Source organism: Elephas maximus, chromosome 15, assembly GCF_024166365.1.
Source record: "Elephas maximus indicus isolate mEleMax1 chromosome 15, mEleMax1 primary haplotype, whole genome shotgun sequence".
NCBI lineage: Eukaryota > Metazoa > Chordata > Mammalia > Proboscidea > Elephantidae > Elephas > Elephas maximus.
The window spans coordinates 34,933,464-34,956,629 of NC_064833.1; the positions used below are offsets into that span (position 1 = coordinate 34,933,464).

A 23,166-nucleotide genomic window follows, 5' to 3' on the forward strand; every position below is an offset into this window, starting at 1 on the left:
ACATTCAGAAAGCAAACAAAAAGGTGAAGAGAAGTGCTGTACTAGCCCAAGTTCTATCTTGGTTATTTTGGAAACAGCATCTAAAAATTTTGGTTGGCCAGCATCACAGTTCACCCATCAGTAGATTCTGAGTTGATTGAACAACAGTAAACAGCAGGTTTTAATAGATGAATGAACATCTTTCATGGTGCTTCTGCCTCTACATTTTTGTCAGATACTTAGTTGAATACTCTGAAAGCAGATTAGTAAAGTTTAGAGTTACACAAAATTGGAATCTTGATGTGTTTAATAAAGCATTAACATAGACAGGTAGCCAACAAAATAGAATTCAACAGAGATCAATGTCAAGTATTTCACCTAGATAAAAAATATAGAAAATTAACTGTGGCAATACAGGATAAAGGTGACAAACTAGCTCAAGAACCTAGTATTTGAAAGATAGAAAGATTTATTTGACGATAAGCTCATTTCATGTTTTGGCTACTAAAAAACAAGGGCTAGTGCACTCAATCTACATTAATCGTAGTTTTTAGGTCACAAAAATGCACAACTCACTGGCCTTTGCCATGGTCTGGCTACATCAATATGCTTTCAGTTTGGGGGTTTTCAACCAAGTGAACTCATCCTAGAGAGTACAAGCAGAATGGGAGGAATCTGGAAACCATATCTGAAGGAGTGAATAATTGAAGCTATTTAACCTGGAGAAAAACTAATTCAGGCATGAACTTGTCTGGTAGCTATTTGAATTGATTGAGTGGAAGTGGGCGCTACTAAAAGTATAGTCCAGGGACGAGCACCATCTGGGAGCTTATTAAACAGGCAGGTTCTCAAGCTCAGCCTCAGGCTTACTGAGTCAGTATCTGCGTCTTAACAAGATCCCCAAGTGACTCATGGGTGTATTAAAGTTTGAGAACCATTGCTTTGGAGGGCAGATTCATAATGAACGGAGAAATGTTCCAGAGGCAAAATTTGACTAAGTCTGTAGATAACTCTCTAATGATTAATTCTGTCCAACCAGGAAATGAACATTAGGTGGTAAGGCCCTTGCTTCAGTGCATATACCTTAGTAGAAGCCAAATCACCATCTTTTAGGAATATTATAGAGAACCAGAAAGTTAGAATTGATTCTAAGGCCTCTTTCTACATACATGATTCTAATATATATAGAAAAAGATAATCCAAATTCTAAAAGAGGACCTTGAATGATGTCTGTATTAGCAGTTAGAGTCTTCACTCTGCCATTTACTAGTGGAATGATCTTTGGCAAATTACTTAACCCATACTTCAGCGTTCTGCTAGTTAAAAGTGGATGGTAACACCTTGCCTGCCTTGCAGGGATGTTGCGAGGATTAGAAATAAGTAAAGTACTTGGCACACAGTGAGTTTTTTTTATTATTATTATCCAAGATTAAAACATCAAAGACTGAAAAAGTTTTACTTAACTCTGCAAGAAAAAATTGTTTTTGTGAACCACCTTAACTTATGGTTATTTTCACTATTAAAATAGGATGTAAAGAGGCCATCTGAGAATCAAGTCACAGGTATAGATCCAGGCAAACCTGCGATACATTATTATTACTACTAATGATAACAGAAAAACAAATGTAAAGTTGTCATTATGGTGAATTTTCAAAATGGTGAATTATTAGCTATAAACATCTGCTGCCTTGGCTAGCAAGGCACATTAAGTAAGAGAGACTAACATGTGAAATATGGAAGTGATTCATGTCTTTTAAGTGTTTACCAAATACATCTATTTTTAAACAGTTCTTTTTATGTTATTGAAACAGAACTGGCATTATTTTTTAATCATAGCTCTTATGGACCCTATTCCTCCCTTTTTTAAATAAGAAAGACTCTAAAATTCTGAAACATTATGGCAAAAATGAGTCCAGTGATTTTTTAATTAAAAGAATTTGTCATATGCTACAACAATGTTTACCAAAACACATGGTAGAAAGTGTTTCAGTTGTTTCCTCCAGAGCTTTTCTTTCACCTAAACACAAAATACCATAACTCCACCAAGAGTGGACATGGACTTCCTGTGCCATTTCTTATCAATCACTTTCACTTCTGTTCCCTGTGTCAGAAGAGCTGGTTCTCACTGTTCAGTTTAGGGTGCACATTCTTTGGGAAAACAAGAACTTCTTGGCATATACCACTTCCTTCTCAATCTTGACTAATCTACTATGATATACACCAATACACTATAGTCCCTGGGTGTGGCAAATGGTTAAGCCCTCGACTATTAGGTGAGAGGTTGGTGGTTTGAACCCACCCAGAGGCACCTTGGAAGGCAGGCCTGGCAATCTGTTCCTGAGAGTTGACAGCTTTGAAAACCCTATGAAGTAATTCTACTCTGCACATGGTCACCATAAGTCAGAATTAACTCAACAGCAACTAACAAGAGTAAGACACTATACTTCTTCATCAGGCATCGAGTATAGTTTCATCTCTCCCTCTCTGCCTTTCCTCTCTCCTTTCCTTTATACTGGTTAGTGTCTATGCACTGCCTCTTACCTCATAAGGTTTCCAGAAATTACAAATATATATTATACTTACTATTTTTATACCTTTCTGAGTGTGAAAAGTTTGCAATTTATTTGATTCCTAACATTGCCTTCTAGCCGGTAGAGTCTTTCACCTGATCTTTGTTTTCACTTAACTTTCCTCATGAGGAAATTCAAGAAAATCTAGTTTATGGATTTATAAAGATGTTTGCTGAAAGGGAAGTCTGCAGTGGGCTCTTTAATGAGGCACTTAGGAACTATATTAGCTCCTTCAAGCCAAGAGAATACCATTTAGTGGTCTCCAGCAATAACACTTAGCAGTACTTAAACATATAAAGCCCAATGAAGCTAGGCCTTTCAAATAGTACCCTAATGGTCCAACTTTATAGTAGGCAGTGACTAATGCCCTGTAGACAATCTGGCTTTGTTTTGGAAACAATTACCCTCATAAACAGAACTTCCTATTGACACAAATGTTTCAATCTAAGCACCATACTTCTAGGAGTCTTTCATTTCTAAGTGAAATTAAGAGCAAACTTTCAACTGCATTTTAATATCTTCTTATTAAAAGGAGAAAAATATACAAGAAACTAAAAATGCTGAAGTAAATAACTGTTTCAATATTTCTTGTATTGAGTCTCTCAGCAGTTACTGGAGATTAGGAATTTAATTGTCTCTTAAAGCACCTTTGGAAAGCCACATCTCAGTAACACTGACTTTTTATCTGTTTTCTTTAATCATTTGTATGAAAAGAGATGAAACCCATGGGACACATGGACTGTGTCTGCTTTCAATTTTATTTCATCTATAAAAGACAACACCTTCTACGAGCGTTATCAGACAAAATAAATGAAGTATCGGAGATAATCATTTTATTCACTTGGAAAAACATAAACTGAAATTGAAGATTTCTTTAGGTTTTGGGAAAAAAACTTATGAATAGTAGTCTTTCTCTGCGTGCATTTTTTTTTCAGTAAAATGTAGCTTTTAAAGCTGATTTTAAGTCAGTGTTAGGTTAAGTTAAATTTCAGTGTTTTGCTTTGTTATTAAAGAACCAGTAAAAACGCGTTGCCATTGAGTTGACTCCAACTCATAGTGACCCTATAGGACACAGTAGAACTGCCCCACAGGGTTTCCAAGGAATATCTGGTAGATTTGAACTGCCAGCCTTTTGGTTAGCAGCTGAACTCTTAACCTCTACTCTGCCAGGGTTTCCATATTAAAAAAACAGAGGAGAAAAATATGGTTAACAATGTGTCTAAATTATGGTATCAAAATCTTTCCTTTGAACGTGATTGTAAAAAGTAAACATGGTAGTTTTCAGGAAAATTACTATGTATTGTGATATGTCCTCTGTAATAATAACTGGATTTTTGTCAAGTGCTTTTCATGTATCAGCCTTCACCTAAGTGCTTTAGGTATATTATCTCGTTTCATACTCACAGCACCATATATGGCAGCTACTTTCTAAATCCTTGTTTTGTAGATAAGGAAACTGAGGTTTAGAAGTAAAGTAGAAGGTTCCACAGCAAATATGTGCAGAGCAAGGTTCAAATTGGAGCAGATATCAGGGGCAGAGACTAACCCAAGTCAAGCCTTTGGTCCTTTGCTTCAGATTCATGGTTTTGCTTGAGAAACTACCCAAAAGGCAGTTTACTAATGTGGGAACCCATTTCCCCTTCTTTCACTTTTTTGTCATCTTTATGATGAAACATTTGTTTCTGCATCACGGCACTTGGTATTAGAAGGTTTCCTCCCTCCACTACCTCTCTGACAGCCATTTTGATTCATTGTAGTCAGACGTTTTGCTCCCACAGTAGAGCCTGCATGGGCAGCATTTTGGGAAGGTGCATGAAACAGAATCTTGATTTCTTAAGGAAGATTCCATTGCTTTCTTTTCAGTTGCTTCTTTCTCTGTTTTCAGTCAGATAAAGAAAACTGTTTGGGAAGGGATGTTTATCTCCACTCAGGGGAGGTACAGGCTGCTTGCTGGGATGGGATGAGTCTCTGATCGAAATGACGCTGATGCTCGTCCATTTCAAAGTTTCGTTGGAGATGCTCCACTTTTCCTTGGGGAAGCCGGAAAGCTTTATCCATACAACGCTTTCAACAGCATGGAAATATGTGACCTAAAACTTAACACTTCATCATTCTCAGCCTTACTCACAATTTAGTATAATAGTTGAATCCCTTCTCACTAACTACCCAGAAGTGGGAATTGTCAAGTAGCTGGAGGGAGCGCTGTGACGTCTGAACTGAGAAGAAATGCCGGGAAAAGCCTAGCACTCTTTTTTCTTCCCAATGGCTTCTTCTGCAACTGAGAAAGTACTAATTGTTTGGCTTTCAGACCACTGTAACTTTGGTTTTTTGCTTATGCATTGGAGAAGGTAAGGTCCGTTCTTCTCCCTAGTATATAGCATGAGGCTGCCTTAACAATGTGTAAAATTCTTAGCACATCCTTAAAATTGTAATAATATTTCCTGTCACTGTGAAACTTTTGCAAAGTGTGACTTGAGCATCTCAGGAATAGAAAAGCAAGGATCCACTGGGGTACTAATTTAAATGAGTCTTATCTTTTGGTGGCGTAATGGTTAAGTGGTATGGCTGCTAACCAAAAGGTCGGCAGTTCGAATCCGCCGGGCACTCCTTGGAAACTCTATGGGGAGGTTCTACTCTGTCATATAGGGTCGCTATGAGTTGGAATCGACTCGACGGCAGTGGGTTTTGGGTCTTATCTTTTTGCTCTGAGCTACAGGTAGATGGTCTTCAGAGGAATATATCCCCAGTGCAATTGCTATCAAGGGTGTTAACATAATTAAAAAAAAAAAGCTAAGTTAAATGGGGGCATAATTTTTAAGTATGACTACATATATTATATACGTTTCATTTTAACTTTAAATGTAAAATTACACATTTTTTTAATATAGGGCCAAGGCCTGGAATTCTGGGTCAGTGGTTCTTGCATAAGCCTTTTTCCCATAATGAAAGGCATTCAATGTCTAGTTTGAGGTTTTTTAAAACAGAGAACATGCTTAAAGAGACATGCAAAACAATCTAACAAAAGAATCTTCTAGAACTGCATTATTTTCCCCAGTCTTTTAGAGTTGTCTCAATAACACCTAATTCAAAAGCATCATTTTTCTTTTAGTGATTTGCTTTTACTGAGCTAAACTAAACACTTAAGTTAGATTTTATAAAAATACCATCTTTCCCCACTAATATTTAACTTACTTACTAAGGTATTATAAATGTTATCATTACAATAACAGAAGTGGCATAAACAAGTTTGGGACAAACATATCTTGCCGTTGGTAAACATGCAATTGAGTTGGCCAAGGCAATATTTAATGTACTTTTAGTATGTTCTGGCCATCAACATAATTTACAGAAGGAATGGAAAGGACTTGCTCATTTGTTAACTTGGATAAAGGAAAAAGCAGGTGAGAGAGCTTCTACTGTAGTGATAATTCTAAGTATACATTTAAATTTGAAAGAAAGCATAGATTTTCCAAAGTTTTATCACCTGCGTTAAGAAAACAAGGGCTGTTTTTGTGATTGTTTTAGTGCTTTCCTAATAATTCTTCTTAATTGAGATATAATAAAACCTTGGTTAGTGAGAACCTCAAATAATCAGCATTTCTTCTTTCCAATACATCAGTCTATCCTGTGATTAAAAAAAACAACAAAAAAACAGGGCAAATTGGGGAGCTTGTTCGAATGCAGATTCATGAGGCTGTTCTCAGATATTCTGATTTAGTGCAGCGCCAGGAACATTTGCTTTCAACCCAAATTCCAGTGATTATGATTCAGTTGAGCACTTTCAGAAACACTTCCCTTAGACTCATCCAGATCGCCTACAAGAATTGTGGTTTGAGGTTACTTCTCTGAGTGTTAATTGCAAAGTGTTATATCATTTTGCTTCTTCCCTCCGTCCCTCCGTCTGTCCCTTCCTTCCTTGCTTCCTTGCTCTGCTCTTCTTTTTTCTTTGAACTTCCAATAAACACTTATACAGTGCTCAGTGTATTCCAGCAGTCTAGTCTATGAGGATTTACAAATACAACATGGCGTCTATCATCAGGGAGCCCATAGTCAGTAAGAAAACATGTAGACCAAGAATTATCTTGAAGGTCAAGTATTTTCAATGAATACTTTCCGAAGCCATTGTGCATATCCAAAGTCTAGTATGCCAGCAGTTTCTTAGAGTTCTTTATTTTTCTATCATTAACATAGCCAACACTGAGAGTTATCTTTCTTTTGGGGACTACTTTTTTCCCCTCCACAAACTGTTTTGAATACTTAGAGAGAACAACAAAGCCATATTGATACTCTGATGCAGAGCAGCCAGCTGGATTCACTTACTAGCTCTTTCATGCAAGCCTTTTGCCTCAAAATTCAAATCCATGCCAGTGAAACATTATAAATGATTATAGTCATGGATATTCATATTTGTCTATTAATATTTAAAAATGAGAATGCTAAAACTGCAAAAGTCAAGGGTCTGCTAACAAATATAAGTTATTTTTAGAGTATAATTGTACTCCCAAATAATAATAATAACAGTGGCAGCAACAATAGTAGTAATAATATTAATAAATAACTGGCCTGATACTATCCTGGTAATATTTATTGAAAAATGTTTAAATTATATTCAAAATATCCCATCAACCAGTATTTTAGAAATATTTTCAGAAGCAGTTAATTGAGACATATTTCCTGATTAAAAGTATTAACCGGATTCATTTAATCCAAATATATCTCATTTACAAGCACTTAAATCACAGAGGTTTAGCTAGAGTAAGAATTGGGCTTAGCCTTAGTGGAAGGAAACATAACAGAAAAATATTGAAAGAAGTCAGTAATTGAAAAAAAATACGTAAAAATGAATTGCACACCATGAGAAATTGTTAAATGCTAACCATGAAAAGAGCTTCTCTTCAAACTAATGGCTGCATTTCTGTCTTCTTCCCCAGGGCTTTGGAAATCCTTCTGGTGAATACTGGCTGGGGAATGAATTTATTTTTGCCATAACCAGTCAGAGGCAGTACACACTGAGAATTGAGTTAATGGACTGGGAAGGAAACCGAGCCTATTCACAGTATGACAGATTCCACATAGGAAATGAAAAGCAAAACTATAGGTAAGCGATGTTTTGATGTCGTGCTCTAGTGCCTTTGATCTAGCCACTGTATAGCTTTAGTGGAACATAGTGTGAAAAAAAAAGAAATGATGAAATTTCTCCTTCAAAATGAAAATCAAGTTGACTATGCCTATGTCAGTTTTCACAGACTGAGTGGTGATGTTGGCTCAGTTTCTAAAGGATGATGAATGAAATCAAGCATTGTATATTGTTGTTAAAGAGGTGTGGTGAATTCATACATATAAAACTGAACCCACAGAAATGATTCAAACTCAATCACTTGAAATAATCTCTCTCTTTTACCAAAGCAGTTTCTTTTACTACTTTCTTCTTTATTTACCTTTCTTAAATTATGTTTTTTCAAATTATCAAGAAGATGACAAAACAGAGTAAATTTTTGTTTTTGAATGATTTACATAAAAGAAAGGAGTGGCATAATTTTGAGCTTTCTATAACCTAAAAGCCAAAAATTAGTCTAAATAATGGCATTTACATATATATATGTACATATGTATAGTAAGTTTTTACAGATATAAAAATAGACAAACTATGCAATTTTTTTTATGCGATTAACTGTAAAAGTCTCTGATGTTTTGGTTTTTCAAAGAGCAGCTTGTATCCTAGAAAAAAATGAACGTATACCTAAAGACATTATGGAAACCCTGGTGGCATAGTGGTTAAGAGCTACGGCTGCTAACCAAAAGGTCGGCAGTTCAAATCCACGAGGCACTCCTTGGAAACCCTATGAGAAAGTTCTACAGGGTCAACATGAGTTGGAATTGACAGCAATGGGTTTGGTTTTTGCTTTTAAAGACATCATGTGGTGTGACAAATTCATTCTGTAAACACATATTGTGTTACTTCTGTGTTCCGCTACAAAACCCCATTGCCATCAAGTCAATCCATACTCATAGCAACCCTATAGGACAGAGAAGAACTGCCCTGTAGGGTTTCCAAGGAGCAGCTGGTGGATTCAAACTGCCGACCTTTTGGTTAGCAGCCAAGCTTTTAACCAGTGCACCATCAGGGATTCATGTTCCACTAAACCAAAAAAAAAAAAAAAAAAAACCCATTGCAGTTGAGTTGACTGTGACTCATAGCAACCCTATAGGATAGGGTAGAACTGTCCCGTAGAGTTTCCAAGAAGCATCTGGTGGATTCAAACTACCAAACTCTTGGTTAGCAGCCATAGCACTTAACCACTATGCCACCAGGGCTTCCCCATGTTCCACTAACCCATTGCCATCCAGTTGATTCCAACTCACAGAGACCCTATAGGATAAAGTGGACCTGCCCTATAGGGTTTCCAAGTTGTTGCTGACCTTTTGGTTAGCAGCCTGAGCTCTTAACCGTTGCACCACCAAGGCTTCTCATGTTCTACCAGGCACTGGCAATTTAGCAGTCAGTGATAAGATCTCTTAGACCTCACAGCCCACTTTTGTTACAAAATAGGTTGCTAAGTTACTGGTAGGCATTCCTTGAGAATAGAGGATATCTTTTAGTTACTTCTATATCATTATCCATTAATAAAATACTTGACACATGACAAGTTCTCATAATTGTGTGTTTCATAACTGGCATACTTTTCTAGAAACATGATTCTGTACTTTAGAGGGTTGGCACATTGCTTCAAGCAAAACGCAGTGATAGCAACCAGTCTTATACTTGTTTCCAGCCTGTGTGACTATCACATCATAGTTCAACTGTTTCTGATGCTTATTTGTCTTTTCGAGTTGCACTATTCTTTAGGGGTTTGGACCTGCATCTCTTTCATGGGCACACTCATTTTATTTTAATGGGTCACATATGGGATTGAACCCTTAGAGGCATCATAATCATTTTCTTAGCAAATAATGATGATGTCATTCCAACAGAGGATGAGAACTGGATCTAAGAGTTGATGAACTCATAGGGAGGGGAATGTACTTAAAGGTAACTCAAGAAACAAAAGAAGAGACATTTATAAAATGCAATGGAGTCCAAGAAGAAATGTTTCCAAGGAGGTCAATATTTTGAGAGTTTTATAAGAAGAAAAACCACTGTAAAACATCAGGGGTACTCTTATGTAAATGAAACTTGAAACTACATGAAACTTGGCTAATGTCAGACAGCCGGACAATAGGACTAGCAAGTAATTAGTCAAGTCTTTTTCTAGGCTCCTGAAGAATTTGTTTTGGTTCCTTTTCAAAATGTCTCAGTTCTTCATAGGTGGTTGTGTGTGTGTGGCTGGGGTCATGCTAGGGGGAAGAGTGTTTGAGCAGGTTTAGAAGGATTGTTGGCCTCTGCAGCAGGCTTCAGGGTGCATAGTATGAATGTTGGCCTTTCTGGCATTGCACGAAGAAGGAGCACTTATCTCCTTTTAGAGTGCCCCAGAGCCTATGACCAAAAAATAAGTCTAGGATAAGACTTCTACTCTGGGATTCTGATTCTTCTTTCTTGAGATATTTTTGAACCTTGGGAATCAGAACTATAAAGCCAGACCAAAAAACCAACCCCGTTGCTGTCAAGTGGATTCTGACTTATAGCGACCTCATAGGACAGAGTAGACCTGCCCCATAGGGTTTCCAAGGAGTGGCTGGTAGATTTGAACTGCTGACCTTTTGGTTAGCAGCCGAGCTCTTAACCACCATGCCACCAGGGCTCCATAAAGCCAGAAGGAACTTAATAATTTAATTCCAAACCTTTGGTTTTAAGGGAAGGGAAGGTGAGGTCCAGAAATATACAACAGTTTGCCCCAGGAGAGAGAAAGGCTGAAATATGGGACATTCGACTCTGTCTACTCTGTCATGCTGCCCTAATTGCGCTAGTGGCTCTGGCTCCTCCCTTCTGCCAGTGCCTGGAAGAAATGAGCCTGTCATCATCACCTACTCATGCAATTAGGTCTATGATTCACGTTGGCTTCAAATGGGAAATTAGAACTCATTAAAACATAGCGCCTACTCTGGTGAAAGCTTAAAACAACCACACCATATAAGTGTTATTCATGCTGTCAAAGGAACTGAACCAGAAGCTTGAAAAGATTTCCTGCATTCTCTTATGTTATCACTCATGCCCAGTACTAGTTCTCCAAGTCCAGCAATTCCATGTGTGGCCTGAAGAACTCTAGATATCTAGCGTTACCTCACAGTGTTTTTCTTCCACTCAGTTCTTTCCTCTCTGAGTAAGGATACTTCTTTCTGATAAATTATTAAAAGTTTTACTACTAACATGTGTATAGTATTTTATAAGTTGTGGAATGATTCTAACCACATTGATCCTTTAATCCCTCAATGACTTTTTGAGATAGGTATTATTAAGCACAATTTACGGATGAAGAAACTGAGTTTGATCAATTGACCTGCCCCAAGTCCTAGAGTTACTGAATTTCCCATTGAAATTAAAAACAATGGAATTCATGACAGGTTTTGTTTTGTAATTTTACATTTTCTGTATTTTTCCTCTTTCGAGTTGAACTAAGAATTCTTGGGAGAAATTTCTTAAAAAATTTCTATCTTAACAGAAATTTTGTTTTAAAAACTCTTACAATAGCTGTGGTCATAGTGTATCAGCCTAATGTTAAAAAAAAAAAAATTCTTGTGCTCTAGACACATGCTGATTAAAAGTGAATGTTGAGAATAGATAGATGAGCTAAAACATATATGTGTAATACACATATTTTCCTTTTATCCTCTAAGGAAACTCCAAATGATTTTCTCAGATAGAAAGTTAAATCTATAGAACCCAGGAGAATATAAATAAGAAAAAAACAATAATGTGAGAGTGTTGTGATAAACACATCATGTAAAATAACACACCATCATTATGAAATTGTTACCTCTAGGGAGGTAGTATTATCCAGGCCTTTGTCACCTGACACCCAGATATTATAAGGCCTTCTTGCCTCCAGTCCCGATGTTCTCAAATATATCTTCCACACTCTTGTTGGGATGTTTTCGCTAAAAGATAATCTGACTTAGTCTCTCCTCTCCTTCATACATTTCAATGGCATTTAGGAGAATACATACTCTATTGCGAAAACAAAACCTTAGCCAGTGAATCAAACCTAGGATAACAAATATGGGACAATTTGACTTTCTGTGACTTCTGGTATGATAAAATGGGTGTACCATTTATATAGCATTCTTGTCAAAAAGGTTTAATTTATAGCTAATCATGAAGAACTAATCAGATAAGTCTGGAAGGTGAAACATTTCTGAGGAAAACTGGCCTGAACTTTTCAAAAATTTGAATGGGTAGTGGGTTAGAAGACTGTTTCAGGTAAAAGATGATTAAAGAGACATGACCACAAGTGTAATGGGTGAACTTGGAGTGGATCATGAGTCCAATCAATACTTACTAATCATCTACAAAGGACATTTTGGGACAATGTGGGAAATTTCAATATCGAACATATAACTAGGTTTTCAAATTGAATTAGTAATAAGTTTCTTGGTCGTGGTAAAAATTTAATTCAAAAACCCTATATATCATTCACATTTGTATGACATTTATTCACCAAATACATTCACACATTCTTTCTGATAGAATCTTTATAACAAAATGGCAAGGATGTTGGGAAGATTTTATTCTCACTTAAAAATAAGAATACTGAGGTATAGGAGTAAAAGATGACTTGTCGAAGATGTAGCTGGATTGTGCTGTGTTCAACCTGGTTAATGTGGGAACTGTATTTCCCAGGATCCTCTTCCTTGTGTAGTTCCCTTTAAGTGTTAGCCAAAAGGAAACCCTCTCTGAGATTTAGAAGGTGAAAGCGAAGCAGCAGCCACACTCTCAGAACATCATCGCATACAGTGATGCTTAGAGGCATAGGTGGCTGGAAGTTCACAGCTTGCCCTCTCTCTCTTCTTTCTACTTTGCAACCAGCTTTTCTTCCTGATGCTGGCACTGCTGAACAATAGCTGCCCTAGTCCCAACACCGGATGCTTGCTGCACCGCCACGATGACATAGCTACACAGAAGAAACAGCTGCCTGTAGATCTCCTAGAAGCTCCCGCTTTGTGGTCCCACTTTTGTGGCTAGAAGTGCTTGGTTTCTCAAATTGCCTGCAAGTTCTGGCTTGTCCACCCCAGCAGGATGTCAGGTGTCCATGTTAATGACCCCTCTGTTGATCTTCCACCTCCTCCTTCCAGACCTGTACTTCTCCAGCTCATCCCACTTTTGTGTAAGGTCTAATTTGTATAATGAGCCCCTTATTTCCATAATACTCATCATGGTTCTGTTCCTCTGAGTGGACCCTGACTGATAAAACCATGTTGGCTTTACAGATGGTGAAGTCGGACTTCTTCACAACCTGCACACCTTCTGATTCCTATTCCTATTCACGAGCTCTTTCCAGGAGACCCTGGCACCTCCTCAGCCCCATAATTAATCTGCTATTTTTTAAAGCATTATGGTTTTTATTTTATTTTGTTTTTTAAAACATTATGGTTGTAGTGGTGCTTTATTTGTTTATTTATTTAACTCTATGTATTGGGACTAGGAAAGCTTTTGTGAGAATAAAAAGTTATTAAGTATTTATTAGGGAGATTAAAGTTTAATCATTTTTCAAAGAATTGAAAAGCCAGAAAAATGAAAAACAAGTGCATACGTAAAGACAGTTTTATTCTAGAAAATCTTTTTTTTTGAGCTGCTCTGAACTTTATAAATACTTTAATTCATGGGGCACACACAGTTATTTAATAATATTTCATTTAATGACTTATATAGAATATGGATATCAGATCCGTAGATCTATGGGAGCAGAGAGAAAGGGCATCCAAATTGTCCTGAGAGTGAGGATGATGCATTTTCCTGGGAAATCATTGTAGGGAGATTTCTAAGGGGGCAGCGCTGTTAGGATCGATCCTCGTGGCCAAGTAAAGGAAGCAAGACTGGGCTGAGGGAGAAGTGGGATTCTGGTGCAGTCATAATGGAGAACTCAGTCAGTCTGCAGGCGAGCTCGGGACCCGGGATAGCCCTTTTAAAGTGTCCTCAGTTCGGGCAGAGCGGGAAAGAAACCAGCTGCCACAGAGTCGATTTCGACTCTTGGCACCCCCACGTGTGTCAGAGTAAAACTGTGCTTTATAGGGTTTTTAGCCTGCAAACTTCCAAACGTAGATCATCAGGCCTTTTTCTGAAGCACCTCTGGGTAGATTTGAAGCGCCAACCTTTTGATTAGTAGCCGAGCACTTAACAGTTTATACCATCCCAAAAAACCCAAAACCAAACCCATTACCATCAAGTTGATTCTGACTCGTAGCAATTCTATAGGACAGAGTAGAATTGCCCCCATAGAGTTTCCAAGGAATAGCCTGGTGGATTTGAACTGCCAACCTTTTGGTTAGCAGCCATAGCACTAAACCACTATGCCACCACCCAGAGCCTACTGAATTGAGCCAAGGGGTCCTTTATACCCCTGTGTTGACCGGTCACTGGATTGCAAACTGCCTGCAGGAAGCAGCAGTGACCTTGGATGATGTGATCCTTTTAATCACAATGCCTGGAAAAGGGACCTCAGTTTAGAGCCATTAGCCATCAACACCCCCAGGAGATTGGGGAAGGAGTGCGTCAGTCCTGAAGGGGGGCATCTGGTTGTGCATCACATCATCTACAGTCAGTATCAGGAAAGACTCCCTGGAATAAGGAAGAATCTTAAAGATTTAGAAGATGTAACCAAGTGATAAAGTTGGGTTTATGTGTTTAGGGTAAAGATACACTATAAACAAACCTTGGAGGACTTAGAGGTAGTTACTGAAATGTAATTACAATGAGGGTGGTATCTTGTTGGGAGGAGGTTGGAGAAAGAGCATGGTAGCAATAACTGGAGAATTAGGTAGTTTATCTGCTAGATTGAATCTAGTTAAATCTGCTAGATTTTAACTAGTAGATGATTTAAAGAAAATTCTTCCAAAGGATCCTAATATATACATGGAGCTCATGTAGTTTGGTTGAAGTGGTTGTGGGGATGTAGTACAATGTCCCTTTAGCCCTCTCCTTACTAATAATTCAAACATTTATAGAGCACAGTCTAAAAATTGTAATATATTGTAACTAATCTGAAAACCCATTGCAGTTGAGTCAATTCCAACTCATAGGGACCCTATAGGACAGAGTAGTGCTGCCCCATAAGGTTAAAGTACCAGCTGTAAATAAATTTAGTGTACTATTTCAAGTATAGAAAGAAAAACTAGATAAAGTTTCCCAGTCTTTATGTTAAGAGGGCATAGTTTTAGTGAACATATTTCTTTAAATAAAGCAATTTCACATGTGAATTTTTCTGGATCTTGGGAACAGTTTTCTCCCTAAAGTTTTTTTTTTTTTTATGGTGTTAAGTTTATTAGTAAATCTTTTATCACAGATAGTATAATGATAAGCTTAAGGATAGCCCCTCTTCGAGCCAATGGAAACCTTGTATTAGTTCAGTCTGAATGATAATATTTAGCAATTGATAGGTTAATGTACATCTCATGGGTATTCTCCATATGTTATTATCTTTATGTTATTTGTTGGGGAGGAATGATATGTCAGGTTGGAAATGACTTATTGTTGGCCCATCATAAAGCCTTGTTCTGGAAAACATTCCACAAGAATGTTTAAAACAAAACTGCAACAAATAAAAATAAAACAAACTGAAAATCACTTGGCCATTAAACATATTTTTGCAAAAGTCTTATTTCTGTCCAAGATCTTTATTGGGAAGCAGTTCGATGTAATGGGTAAAACCTTATATCGGGAACCAAGAGACCTGAACTCTAGATTTGGATCTGTGATTATTTTTCTGAATGACCTTGGATGAGTTAGTGTACTTTCCCAAGTCACAGGTCCTCACAAGTAAATCGAGGAGGTAAGGATGTAGTTCTTTCAATGCCACAATCCTTTTTTTTTTTTTAAGTCACCGTTAAAATACTTTCATGTCATATATGTATTTCAAGGACAAAACAAATTAGCGTGGATTGAAAAGAATTCTCTTGAGCCTCCCACATAAATTCGAGCCTTGCATTTTTATAGGTATTGCAAAACTTGCTTCACTTTTTTTAGTGAAATATTTCTCATTTCTCTGATCCTCTGGGCTACATGATCCTGACTGGAACCAGTAGCAGATGTGTTGAAGTACTAAGAGGAAATTTTTTTTTTCTTACAGTACTTCTGGACTGAATGAGGTAAGAAAAAAAAAAAAAATTATGTGTGTGTGTATACACACACACACACACACACATATATACATAGAATCTCCTGGTAGTTTTTACCTTCTTGAGTTTCTAGTCTAGGTACTCAAACTCAAGGTTTTAAGTAATTTTATTTGTGTTTTCAAATAATTCCTCCAACTTAGCAGGAGCGTGTTACTTTTATTTAGACTGCGATTTTAGTTACCATTACTTCCAAAGACAGAGAAGGCATTATTTTGTTACAAAAAATTTTGTATTTTTATACTCCTTGACTGGGTTGAAATATTCAAGAGTAAGACAGCTTTCTAGGTCTTCAGAGGCACAGACTGTGTCAGAGACTCCAAAACTTTGTACCTTCTTCAGGTCTTCTAAGACCTGGAAAGGAAAACCTCTTGACTTTAATGGAGATTCATGACAGTCTCTATAGTCTTGGATTTTTCTAAGCCAACAAACAAAAATGTTTCAGTGCATTTAGGTCTAGAGATTCCTAGAGGATTCCTCCTATAGAATGAGTAATGCCTGGACTCAGACAACTGTTGGCCTAGAAACTTACAGGTTGGCAAATCTTGCTAGAATAACTGGCCCTGACTCCATGGAACAGTCGAAGGAGGTATGCTGGGGCTTACTGCTCTGGGTCTTCCTAGTGCTGTCCACCACTGAAAAGTTTGAAGCTGTAACTTCAATGAAAGAATTGTTATGTATATATTATTCTAGGATAAAATGTCCACAGAGATTTCAGTCAAGTTGTGTATGTGTGTGTTTACACATGCACATACATGTATGTGGTGGCGATAAAGGAGAGAGTGGATTGTAGACAACCAAACAGGCAATTACAATGCCACGAACACAATCAATTTGCTAATAGAGACAAGTGGCATGGATAGGGGGACCTATTCTAATTTGGGAGATCAAGGACAACTTCCAAGGATTAGTCTAAATTGACATAAAAATGGCAAATTTGAATTAACTGAGGAATAGTCCACAATTGGGAATGGAAGATGAAATAGCATATGTGAGGCTTCTGAAGTGAGAGAAAACATGTCTGGTTATAGGGCTGCAAATGGTTAGGTATTCCTTAAGCACAGACTATAAGCAGGTAATGACCAGTCATGGTGCTAAGAGCAAAAAAGGACCAGACAACTAGCAACATATGGAAGACCCGGGCCTGGCAAGTAGTGATGGCCCCTGAGTGAAGCCCATTTTTTCACACACTGATCAATTTTTTTCACTCAATATTTTGATTACTCTGTTCATTAAATATGAATGACAACATTGTGCAAGACAAAACCCTACAGAATTCAACCCTTCTCCTTCGAGAGCTTAACCTCTTTGCTTAACTTGCTTCCACGCCCCCCTTTAAGTGTTAGCCCAGTCCGTAGTCTCTTTTTTAGATTGGTCAAGAAGCCTCTTTTATATGCCCCCTCTGTCCCTGTGCATATCCTTATCACAGTCCTTATCACACTGGGTTGTCATTGGCTGTCCCCTGGTATTAAACTGCCTCCTGTAGGAGGGCAGAGACCTCTCCACAGTGCTTGGCATGTGCCTGGAAAGGAAGCACTTTGTAATAAATACAAGAAAGACATACAAACAAAGATATTCTTTTGTGCGTTCAATAAACACAGCTGTCTACTCTCTGTCAAATATTGATTCATATGCTGGAGATTCAGAGAACAAGAAGTAAAAATTCCTGCCACCAGAGTTTTATGGTATGGAATGACAGCAGATTTTTAAATAAAGGGCTATATCTTTTAGTTTTTTGGATTGCTTCTTGGATGAGATTCATTGCCCTAATCCATTCAACTTCAGGCCCTTCTGTTCCACAAGAATTTCTAGATTGCACAGTGACAATAAAATAAAATAAATTATTAATAAGATAGACATGAAACGTATCTTGTTCCCTAGGCCAACTTATCCTGGAATAGGATGATATATTGCTGTCACTAATAAATACTTTGTGGGTTACAAGGACCAGGTACTTTGCCTGCAATTTTGATAGTTTCCACTAAACTAAAAACAAAAACCAAACCCAGTGTTGTCAAGTTGATTCTAACTTGCAGTAATCTTATAGGACAGCCCACAGGGTTTCCAAGGAACAGCTGGTGGATTTGAACGACCAACCTTTTGGTTAGCAGCTGTAGCTCTTAGCCACTACACCACCAGGGTTTCCTGTGATAGTAAACTGATTTTCTAAGACTCAGACCCATTGCTGTGGAGTTGATTCTGACTCAGAGCAACCCTAAAGGACACAGTGGAACTGCCCTCATAGGGCTTCCAAGGCTGTAACCTTTACGGGAGCAGATTGCCACATCTTTCTCCTATAGAACCTCTGGTGGATTCGAACTGCAGACCTTTTGGTTAGCAGCCGAGAGCTTAACCACTGCACTACCAGGTCTCCTTATAAGACTCATAATGGGTGAATAACTGAGAGTTTAATAAATAGTACAAGGTTTAGTTACAATTTTTTGAGTAAAATTTTTAAAATTATGAAAATGACAATATAAAATATTATCTTGTAGCTTATGCAGTGCTTTTTCTCTCTAGCAAATTTATTCATTTTACAGGAGGCTTTTTTTTTTTTACCCGTTGCAATCATAAATACTATAAAACCATTTAAAATAACCATGCCAGCATTACATGCCTCAATGGCAAACCCTCTGTTGACAGTAGCATTATAACATTAACTTCAAGCATTATTAATTGAGTACTCACTCCATGCCAAGTGCTTGCAAAATGCTTAGATATGTCTTTTTTGGTGCTTGTCATGGATTGAATTATGCTCCCCAAAAAATGTGTATCTGTTGGGCTGGGCCATGATTTCCTGTATCCTGTGATTTTCCTACATGTTGTAAATCCTGCCTCTATGATGTTAATGAGGGAGGATGGGCGGCAGTTGTGTCAGTGAGGCACGACTCAGCCTACAAGACTGGATTGTGTTTTGAGGCAATCTCTTGAGATATAAAAAAAAGAAGCAAGCAGAGAGACAAAGAAGCAACAGGAGCAGAGCTAGTTTTTTGGAACTGGGGTCCCTGCGCAAAGAAGCTCCTAGACCAGGGGAACATTGATAAGAAGGCTGACAGAGAAAGAATGTCTTCCCCTGGGGCTGATGCCCTGAATCTGAGCTTTTAGCCTACTTTACTGTGAGGAAATAAATTTCTCTTTGTTAAACCCCTTCACTTGGTGGTATTTCTGTTATAGCAGCACTAGATGTCATAAATGCTAATGATTATACTGGTCTTTTCATTCTCTATGGAAAGACTCAAAGGAGCTATTTTATTAACCGGTTCAGTTAGAAACTGGTTAAATATCTGAGTGAAAAAGAGTTTCAGAGTTATGTCTCATTCTTTAGGATGCAAAGGACAAGCAACTACCTTTCCCTTCACACACCCTAAAGATCCATTCTAGAGATATCTTCCCAGTCCTGAAGACCAGAGGAATTGACCCTAATCATTATATAAACAATTAGAGATCACACCATTTTTATAAAAGTAATTATTTTAATGAATTATATTTAAAAATAATAGATATCATTAAGGATCGAGTGACTAGCTTATACCTCTTTATAATCTGATTTTTAAAGTATACACAAAGGTCTTAGCAAAAGAATTATATCTGAAAATTGTATGCTTCCTTAACATCTGTTAACCTAGAAGATGTGCTAATAATTAAACACATTAAGTCAATATTTTCTTGGTGTGTTAAAAAACAATAATTATTAAATATGTAATTTACGACATCCATAATTATTTTATTTTTCTTTTAACTTGGTTTAGTTTTGCTTTCATCTACATAAGTCCACGAAAATTACTCTCATAAAAGTTGTTATAATTCTTTTGAAATCAGAATCTGCAGTTATTCATTTATCCAGCCAGCCAGCCATCATTTATCATTTTGATATTATTTCCCTGGCACTATGCCAGTTATTCCTAAACTCGAGCATGCATAAAGATCAGCTACAGTGTTTGCTTAAAGTGTGTATTTCTGGGTCCCAGATCCAGAGATTCTGATCCTGGATGTCTCAGTCCTACCACGTGCACCTAGGCGATGCTGATGTAGGAATAACACTTTAGTGACACTAAGACATCTCGCTTACTGCCTTGTGGGGCTAATAGTTTAAGAGAAAGAAGCAAATATGGTGCCATTGCCTTAAACACAAGTTTTAGAGGCAATATGCTTTAGTGTTTTGTTTTGTTAATCACAGAATTTTGAACATTTTTAAAAATCTGATAGTGCTATGGAACTTCTCCCCAGAATAATGCAGAAACGCAAAATTTTGCTCTATATGTGATTAAAATTCATGTTCACAACCCCTCTTAGAATTCTTAGAATTAGACTACTGTTGGGTACTAAAGAAAAGTGATCAGTTCTACTGAGGCTGAGAATGGATGGGGTAGACATTGGCAGAGATCAGAGGGGACCAGGAGCTCCTCAAAGAGGCATTCCATGGTGATTTGGGAAATACGTGCAAAGGTTCATGAGGCAAGTATGGAGGATGGTGGCAGGAGAAGAGATGTTGAGATTCCAGACAGAGGGAGCAATGTGGGCAAAGACACAAAAGTACATATAATTTGAGAGAGAGCCTGCCTTATTTAGAGAAGTGTAAGCATCTCGTTTGTGAGGGTCCATTATGCTAGATAATGGAGAAGCCATATATTCCATGCTGAGGAGTTTGAACTCTATCCTATAGCTAACTGTGGAGAGAAATAAGCACAGTGGTGATTTTGGTCAGCAGAAGAATCTGTTTATGCACTCTGGAGCCTTATTTGCAGACGTTATAGCAACACATTGTCCAAGTACAACAAGAGAAGTATTTCCTCTTTGCAAAAAACCTCAGACAATGCCTCTCAATGGTTTTCAACATTCTACTCACCCTTTCCAATCTCTGTCTTCCCCTAGGGGATGCTGCTCTTTAAAAAGAAATAAAAATGAGAACAAACCAACTTTCCTTGAACTTTTTTATGCTAAAAAATCACCAATTTCAAGAGCAATTTTTATAAGGTCCCAACTTAATTTTTGGTAAAAGTAAAACCCATAAACTTCCTGAGATGGCTGTTGGCCTGGTCTGTTAGGCACCAGAAGAGGGTCTGGTCAGTGAGCCACTGGCTCAGAGCTGACCCTTTATCACCCACACATGACGCCAAAGGAATTGAACTATGTTTAAAGGACTGTTTGTGTTACTTACAGGAATCTACGTACCACATGAAGGACCCTGGTGGTGCAATGATTAAATGCTTGGCTACTAAACAAAAGGTCGGCAGATCAAACCCACCAGCAGCTCCGTGGGAGAAAAGACCTGGCGATCTGTTCCAGTAAAGATTATAGCATAGGAAACCCTATGCAGTTCTACTCTGTCCGATAGGTTCGTGATGAGATGGAATTGACTCAACACCTCCTAACAACAAAAAAAAAACCAAACCCATTGCCATGGAGTCTATTCCAACTCATTGTGACCCTATAGGACAGTGTAGAACTGCCCCATAGAGTTTCCAAGGACACCTGGTGAATTAGAACTGCCGAGCTCTTGGTCAGCAGCCAAAGCACTTAACCACTATTCCACCAGGATTTCCTCCTAACAACAAGTGCCAAATCATTTTGGCGCTCAAATTTTGATATTTTCTTAGGGAAGGGGAGGAATTAAGAAATAATGATTTATTTTGAACTAAAAGCAGTGAATCACGGCAGTGCATATTTCTGAACTTTGGGAAATGTGATTTCATTGTCACAGATCTCATGAAAATTGTTTCTCTATAGAATAAAGTGTGCTCTCTCAGCACTGTGCAAAGGCACCCAAAGATAACAGTATGTGGGTTCACTATTTTCTTTGGAGGAAAAATTTATCATGAGTTTTTAACATGTTTTCATTTCTTAGTGCTGCTATAACAGAAACACCGCAAGTGGGTGGCTTTAGCGAAAGGAAATTTGTTTTCTCACAGTTTAGGAGTCTAGAAATCCGAATTCAAGGCATAGGCTCTAGGGGTGGGCTTTTTTCTTGTTTGCTCTGTGGGTGAAGATCCCTGTCTCTTTTCAGCTTCTTCTCCTCCGTTCCTTAGCAGTCTTCATGTGGAATGTATCTTCCCTCCATTCGTGCTTCCTTGTCTATGCCTAATCTGCTCTTTTTATATCTCCAAAGTGATTGGCTTAAGGCACACCCTACACTGAGAGGGTCTTACTAACATAACAAAGGAAGTCCTATTCCCAAATGGGACTACATCCACAGCTATAGGGGTTTAGGATTTACAACACATATTTTGGGGGGATACAATTCAGTCCATAACAATATCCAAGCTTCAAATCATTGAGAAACACTGAAGACTGTATTTTACTGAGATTTTGAACAGAGTCCCTAGTAACAATGTTCCTAGTGTTAAGAGCTTGAGAAAACCTGGGTGGCTGACAAACTCATTTTTATCAAAGTTCTACATTATATTAATGAGAGGCAAAACCAAACTTTTCTGACACCAAATGTGTAGATCAAATCAATGCAATCTATCATCAATTCTGTTCCCCTCTGATCCACTTCTTTTTCTGACACCAAGTTTCTCTTACCCTAACCATTCAGAGCTAGGTCAAACCTCAAAACTTAATGAGGGCACAATCCTAAGGCCTATCAAGTTGGCCAAAGACCTCAGATGCCAACTACAAGCTTGGAATCTGACCTGCTGGTTACAAATTTGGAGTTTTCCCTCTGTCCCCTCAGGATATCAGCCATTAGCTGAGGGGTCCCTCGGCTCCCCATCACTTCTGACCTGCTGACTCCCACTGTTCCCTCAGGTGCAATAATTTGCTAGAATGATTCACAAGACTCACAAAAAGCACTGTATTTATGATTACAATTTTATTATAGGAAAAAAGAATACAAATGAAGAGACACATAGGGTGAGTTCTGGGAGGTTTCTCACCTAGGAGCTTCCATGTTCCAAAAAGGGATACGCTACTCTTTCATGTAAGGAGCCCTGATGGTGCAAAGATTAATAGCTCAGCTGCTAACCAAAAAGTTGGGGGTTAGAACTTACCCAGCAGCTCTGTGGCAATCTGCTTCTGTAAAGATTACAGGCTAGGAAACCCCACGGGGCAGTTCTGCTTGTCACGTGGGGTCGCCATGAGTCAGAACCAACTGGATGGCACCTCACAACAGGATCCTGTCTGGGACATTGATGTGTTTTACCGGTCAGGAAGCCCATGGACTCTTTACTGGGGCCTCATTAAGTAGGCATGGTTGATTGAACCATGCCCTACCTCCTGAGGTTGGCTGATATCAAAAAATGGTCTTTCTATCTTGTTCAGCCCCTACCTGAGTCATCTCGTTAGCTTAAACCCTCAGGTGTGGTCTGGAGGCCTCATGAAAGACACTAATCACTGGGGAAATTCCAAGGGTTTA

The 23,166-nt window shown here is 38.1% G+C and overlaps 1 protein-coding gene across 2 annotated transcripts in view; it reads left to right on the forward strand.

Moving 5' to 3' along the window:
- Window positions 1–23,166, forward strand: part of ANGPT1 (angiopoietin 1) — a 283,240-nt gene that overhangs the window by 231,476 nt on the left and 28,598 nt on the right. For both annotated transcript variants that reach the window (XM_049854301.1, XM_049854302.1), the window contains exon 7: window positions 7,481–7,647. In XM_049854301.1, coding sequence (XP_049710258.1) covers window positions 7,481–7,647 — 167 coding nt within the window. The remainder of the gene's footprint in view (window positions 1–7,480; window positions 7,648–23,166) is intronic.